Source organism: Bison bison, unplaced genomic scaffold (assembly GCF_000754665.1).
Source record: "Bison bison bison isolate TAMUID 2011002044 unplaced genomic scaffold, Bison_UMD1.0 scf7180017864061, whole genome shotgun sequence".
NCBI classification, from domain to species: Eukaryota; Metazoa; Chordata; class Mammalia; order Artiodactyla; family Bovidae; genus Bison; species Bison bison.
Window position 1 is genome coordinate 3800643 of NW_011494633.1, and position 6382 is coordinate 3807024.

The window sequence follows — 6382 nt, forward strand, 5'->3', positions numbered from 1 at the left end:
GCCCAGCCCTCCCTCACAGGGGATGCAGCTTGTTGACAGACTCATCCTCGTGGGTTCTCTGCAGGTCAAGCAGTATCTTCCGCAACAGTGGGAGACAGAAGCCCACGGCAATTTCCAGTTTCTCCTCCCGGCTGATCCCATATTCCTAGGGGCCACAGGCCAGGAATAAGCATCTCGACAAATCTCTTTTTCCTCTCACCTCATACTCCCAGGCCCAAGGTCATGCTTGTCTTCACCTCGGGTCTCGGGCTTCTTCCCAGTTCACCACATTCCTCCTCCCTAGGTTTCTCCCCAGTTAGCCTCTTCGGCTTCCTCAGAGCCAGTATTGTAGCAACTCAACTAATCCCTTCTCTAGCTTCTATCCCCTGGTCCCCACCGCATGCCTCCTTTCTGCCTTTTCTCTCCTTCCTGCCCAGTGCCCCTGGCCCCAGACTCAATCCCTTCCGTGAGACACACCTGGGGAATGACTACATCAGCCAGCGCCTTAGAGAGGCGGAGCAGCTCTGCTGTGCCTTGAAGTCCCAGACTCCCATTGTGCTGGACATCATACTTGACACAGTCGTAGATGTCAGGTATCTTACTGATGTCATAGCGCCCACTCTTCTGCCGGAAGTCACGCTCCAGCTTGCTCCAACGCTGCAGCATCAGCTCTAGTGTCTCGCTGTGGTAGAGCTGCAGGTCTGGAAGGCGGACAGACAGTCAGAGAGAACCAGAGGCTTTACCTCTAACCGAAGGCCCTGGCACACCTGAAGCAGAGCCACAGAGATGAGGATGACTTGTCTCAGACATGTAGGAGAGGGCACACGGTGGCCTGAGGAACCCATCCATACCCAAAACCCTGAAAAGGAAGACAGCAGTGTCCGAACCCACCTACAGACTTGGGGTCCTGCATCCGTTCCCGGATCTGGTGAGTGAGGTTTTCAATCAGGTCAAATACTTGATCACAGACCTTCACAGGATTCTGGATAACAGCCATGGAGCTGAGGAGGGAAGTGCTTCCAGTGGGAGCCAGCTGTGGAGAACAGAGACATGGAGAACAAGACAGACTCAGTGCCAACTGCCCAGGCTCCTGTGCACTCATCACAGAGACTGCCAGCAAACCGGCTCTGTCTGTTGGCTCACTCCCACAAGCATTCCCAGGCTTCTGGGAACACTAGCAGTTCCAGTGAGGGGACTGGCCTAGCATACAGCTACCTGAGAATGGGTCATCTTAAAAGTTTTGAAGTCCAAGGAAATAAAACAGATCTAGGTCTTCTTGGGGCTTCTAAAATACTCAGAGAAAATGCTGGGGAATAAAGATTCAATGCAAATCCCCACAGAATGTTTTCATGAGTGGATAATAGAAATGACATTATCTTATTCCTCTAAACAAGGTGCTAGCTTGAACCTAGAGCAGAGGTGCCGCCTCAGAACTAAGTCCAACTCAAGCATGTAGGATGGTCCCAGTCAATGAAGAACGGGGAGAGGGCGAGGAGACCGCAGGTGGAATGCACGCATTCTACCTCACTCCTCACAGGTTCCATTCTTGCTGGCCAAGGGTAGCAAGGCAAAAAGGAAAAGATGCCTTAGCATTTTTTGATTTGACATTGAGCAATGACTTGGAAAATAAGGTAGCAAGGTCCTGCCCCTTTATCGAGGCCAGCTCAGAGAAGAACACAGAAAATGCTATTCTCTAGAACAGATCCTAAGCATCCGGGCAACTTTAAGAAAGACCCTGGAGAGAGGTCTCAGAAGAAGCTGAACCTGCCGCCACCTTGATCTTGGACTTCCAGCTTCCAGGACTGTGAGAAAATAAATATCTGTGGTTCAAGATAAAAAAAAAAAAAAGAAAGACCCTAAGCAAGACCAGTTGAGCCTAGAATGGTGAGTGAGAAGATAAAAATGGTTTTTGTCTTAAGTTACTGAGTTTGGGGTGGTTTTTAATACAGCAGTAGACAAATTGAAAAATTCTTTTATTGAAAATCCTTGGGATCAGCTGTGTTTTGGAACTGAGAATTTTTTGGACTTTAAGAAGTTAATACAGAGCATATGCCATATGTTAGATAATACCTCCAGCAGGGCCTAGGTCATAACCAAACACTGTTCTATTTCTGCAGCAAAATGTATATGATTATTTTACACAAGATGGGATAAACAGGGATTAGAAAGAGTCTTATCATGTTGGATTTTGCTGCCAAAGGAGTATCTTCTTTTTAAATTTATTTATTTTTGGCTGCGCTGGGTCTCTGTTGCTGGGCTTTCTCTAGTTGTGGTGAGCAGGGGCAACTCTCTGGTTGTGATGCATGGGCTTCTCACTGCAGTGGCTTCTACTGTCTCAGAGCACAGGCTCTAGGGCATGCGGGCTTTAATAGCCGCAGCGCTCAGGCTCAGTGATTGCTGTTCCCTGACTCTAGAGCACGGGCTCAGCAGTAGTCACGCATGGATTTAGCGGCTCTGAGGCATATGGGATCTTCCTGGATCAGAGACTGAATCTGTGTTCCCTGCACTGGCAGATGAATTCTTAACCACTGGACCACCAGACTTCCCTGCCAAATGAGTCTTGGTGGCAAGGTTATAAAAATCTTTCTGATTTTCAAAATTCTAGATGACAGATTGTGGACCCATACTTACCTCAAAGGGTGGGCAAGGATTAAATGACTGAATGTATGGAAAGCATGTGAAACAGTGCCTGGCACATCATAAGTACCATTACTGATGGCTATTATTTAAAATTCTAGGACTTTGGAAGTGGGGTGTATTGGGCACAAAGATAGGGACAGCCTGACCTGATTGTAATCCTCAGGGCCAAAGGGCGCATCCTGCTGCAGAATGTGATGTAGCCGAGCCTTCACACGGTGCTGGCAGCTGCTCAGGGAATCCCCATCGCTGTCCAAGAGCCCGTTCATGTTGGCACTCTTCACCATTTGTACCAAAATGGGTGTCAACTCCCCTTCTAGAGCCAGAAGGCCCTGGAGGGAAAGCACGAAGTCCATCAAGTTTTCCTTCTATTCCACTTCCCCTAGGCTTCGATGGTCCCAGAGATCAAATGGGAGCTGGCTTGGGGGAGCTGGGGTGCAGATCAAGGGACCCATCCCATTAAATATTCTCAGTAGCATAGGATGTAGTCATACACAAGCAGAAACTCCTCTGAGTTGGCACACAAATCCTCTGAAATTTCCTGACTAGTTCTCCAAACTGTGCTTCTCTACCTAATGGAAGCTGGGACTGTGGGAGAACTAGAGTGAGCACCTTAGCAAAGGCTGCGGCAGTCATCTGGACACGGCCCTCATCAGAGGCGTAAATCTTGAGATCGTGGCGGAAAGTGCTATGGAGACGAAGCAGCCCACAGCCAGGAAAGCCAGCATAGTCACCTGGGGGCAAAGGGAAGACCAGAAATGGACGGCTATGCACACCCAAGAATGCGCATTTCCCCTTTAACCTCCCCAATACCTCTGTCCCTTTGTTTCCTCAACTTACTCTCTAATCATCGTATCTCAGCCCTGCTATGTATCTACACCTCCCCGGCCCCCACCAGACACTCACCCTGTCCTCCAGGGTACATGCAGCGGAAAGCTCGCCCCAGTTCCTCAGCCTGAACACGGCCAGCCGGGGTCAGTTCTCCACCCCACTTCAGTACCAGCAAGAGGGATGGGGCCAGGGCCTCCCGCTGTGTATCTGCAGGAATAAGAGGGAGTGAACAGGTCTAGACCTAAGGAAAACAGTGTGTGCTTAGTCACTCAGTGGTGTCTGACTCTTGCAACCCCATGGACTGCAGCCCACTAGGCTCCTCTGTCCATGGGATTTCCCAGGCAAGAATACTGGAGTGGGTTGCCATTTCCTCCTCCAGGGGATCTTTTCGACGCAGGGATTGAACCAGCATTTCCTGCATTGCAGGCAGATTCTTTACTGTTGAGAAAGTGTGGAAGCACAAGGAAAACAGTGGGGACATCTAAATGCTAAGTCTTCTGAGGAGCCCAGAAAGGTGATTTGGGAGAGAGGTCATCTAAAGGTTCAAGAATAAAAGATGTGAGTAGTAAAGGAAAGAACTGTTATGCCTCACCTTGCCCCTCATTAGAAGCTTTTACTCCATGAGGGTAGTAAGTCAGCTGCACCTTCCGGTTGATGCCTGAGAAGTGACCGTACCTGCAGGATAAACTCACAGTTTGCTTTCTACCCCAGCGCCCAATTCTTATGGCTATTGACACCCTTTTTCCTATTCCCTTTCTCACATCTCCAGCACAGATTTTAACTGCTCCAATTTCCCCGTCTTCTCCTCGATCTCACCACCTGGTTCTTTCTCCAGTTCAGCCAATAGCAGCCGTGTGATGTCCAGCACCTCCTGGAGGAAATAATAGGGTGTCCACGCAGGAGGCCAAGTCCTGGCTGGCTAGGCTTTCATCCTGGCCTCTGTCTTTTCATAGCACTGCTCCTGCCAGCCAGATTCATCATCTTACCTGTAGCTGCTCTGGCCGCTTCAGTTTTAATTTCCCTGTCTTGTAACCACCATGTTTTTCGAATAGACTAAAAAATCTGAAGAAAGGAGGAGAAGCTTCAGTAAGGGCTGAGAAAGGCAAAAAACCTCTGGGAGGTGCCCCTCCCCATTTCCCTTACAAAAACCTATTTGTCTAGATTAGAACGCTCGGCTTTTTACCTTGGGTGTGTCACCTCCATCTTCATCTTCTGCTTGGGTGTACGATCCCCATGACGAATGATTGCAATGACACAACGAAGTTCCATCCTAAGACAGGGAATGCTGTTAGAGACACTTCCCCATCCCACCCCACACCGCCACCCATTTCATCCTACTCGCCATGTCAAAGAACACAAGAAAGACTATCTGAGATGAGGAATACAGGTAGGCTCCACCGGTCAGATGGCACAGGGGCAGGAAGTGACCACTGGTCTGACTTAGATGTCTTAAGTGGTTACTCCAGATTTTTAATTTTTACTTTTGCTCACATAGTGCCAGAAGTGGTAGGGACAATGGGAATGTCCTCAGCCTCCATGGGGATGGACCACGGGATCTGGAACTGCGGGGCAAGCTCCCGCATTATGGTGTTCCTAGAAGGGGAAACATGAAGAACCCACGTGAATATGAATGAACCAGAGCTACACATCTGAATGAAGTTCAAAAAAACTAACAATATGTTAATATAAAATCTAAAGACATGCAAAAAAAAAAATCCCTATATTTGTAATAAAGATTGTGTTTACCTCTGGGTGGGAGGGGAGGGGATGTTATTAGTAAGGGTTATGTAGGGGCTTCAATTCTATGTGCTTGCTTTTTTTGTTGTTGTTGCACCACACAGCTTGTACGATCTTAGTTCTGTGACCACGTATTGAACCTGGGCCCTCAGCAGTGAAAGTGCCAAGTCCTAACCACTGGGCTACCAGGGAATTCCCTCAACTATATTCTTAATATTTTATTTCTTAAGCTCAATGGTGAATATACCGATACTCACCATAGCCATCATTCCTTAAACATTTTTTAATGTTTTACATATTAAAAAGTCAAGTTGAGAGACAGTGTTATGGTATGATCACATTTAGTACAATAAATGGTCTGTTTATATACAGAAGAAAAAGACATATTGTTATGTCTAAAACAGTTAACAGTAATTCCCTCTGGGGAGAGCCATGTTGGGAAGGCAAGAGAGTTGAGGAGCCCTTTCTCTACTTTCCTTTTTCACTTTTAAATCATTTTTACAGCATTTAAAGTACAGGCAGACCTCAGGGACATTGAGAGTTCAGTTCCAGACCACTGCAATACAGTGAATATCTCTATAAAGTGAGTCACAGGAGTTTTCTTGTTTGGCAGTAGATATGAAAGTTACCGTAGTCTAGTAAGTATGCAATAGTATTATGTATAAAAAAAACAATATACATACATTAATTAAAAAATACTTTATTGCTAAAAAGTGCTAACCATTATCTGAGCCTTCAGCAACTTCTAATCTTTTTGCAATAGTAACATCAAAGATCACTGATTGCAGATCACTATGACAAGCATAACAAGAAAAATACTGTGAGAATTGTCAAAATGTCACACAGAGACATGAAGTTAGGAAATGCTGTTAGAAAAATGGTGAAAATAGACTTGCTCAAAGGTTGCCACAAACCTTCAAAATGTAAAAAAAACACAATACCTGCAAAGTTCAACAAAACAAGGTGTCTTTAAAGTAAAACTTTGCTATTCTCCTCTTTAAGCCCATTCTCCCCAGCCCAGACCACTGTGTCCCTTACCCTAGAATCTTGGCACAATCATCATAGTATTTCATTGAATTCTTGACAAAACTGAAGCCATTGACATCACACACAAAGGAGTGACCATTGGCACGGAGGAGATCAAAACCACAAACTGTTTGCTGCAAGGGGAAGAAGGGAAGATGAGAACAAGAGGGCC

At 46.6% G+C, this 6382-nt stretch overlaps 1 protein-coding gene across 8 annotated transcripts in view; it reads right to left on the reverse strand.

The window, feature by feature from the left end:
- Positions 1-6382, reverse strand: part of PPIP5K1 (diphosphoinositol pentakisphosphate kinase 1) — a 40243-nt gene that overhangs the window by 24833 nt on the left and 9028 nt on the right. For 7 of the 8 annotated variants that reach the window (XM_010836152.1, XM_010836148.1, XM_010836149.1 and 4 more), the window contains exons 10-21: positions 6223-6344; positions 4939-5040; positions 4631-4717; positions 4434-4509; positions 4209-4318; positions 4040-4122; positions 3523-3654; positions 3229-3350; positions 2766-2948; positions 871-1012; positions 457-680; positions 18-145 (exon numbers count right to left, since the gene is read on the reverse strand). In XM_010836152.1, the coding sequence (XP_010834454.1) occupies positions 18-145; positions 457-680; positions 871-1012; positions 2766-2948; positions 3229-3350; positions 3523-3654; positions 4040-4122; positions 4209-4318; positions 4434-4509; positions 4631-4717; positions 4939-5040; positions 6223-6344 (1511 nt within the window). The remainder of the gene's footprint in view (positions 1-17; positions 146-456; positions 681-870; positions 1013-2765; positions 2949-3228; positions 3351-3522; positions 3655-4039; positions 4123-4208; positions 4319-4433; positions 4510-4630; positions 4718-4938; positions 5041-6222; positions 6345-6382) is intronic. The other variant, XM_010836150.1, reaches the window with a different exon arrangement.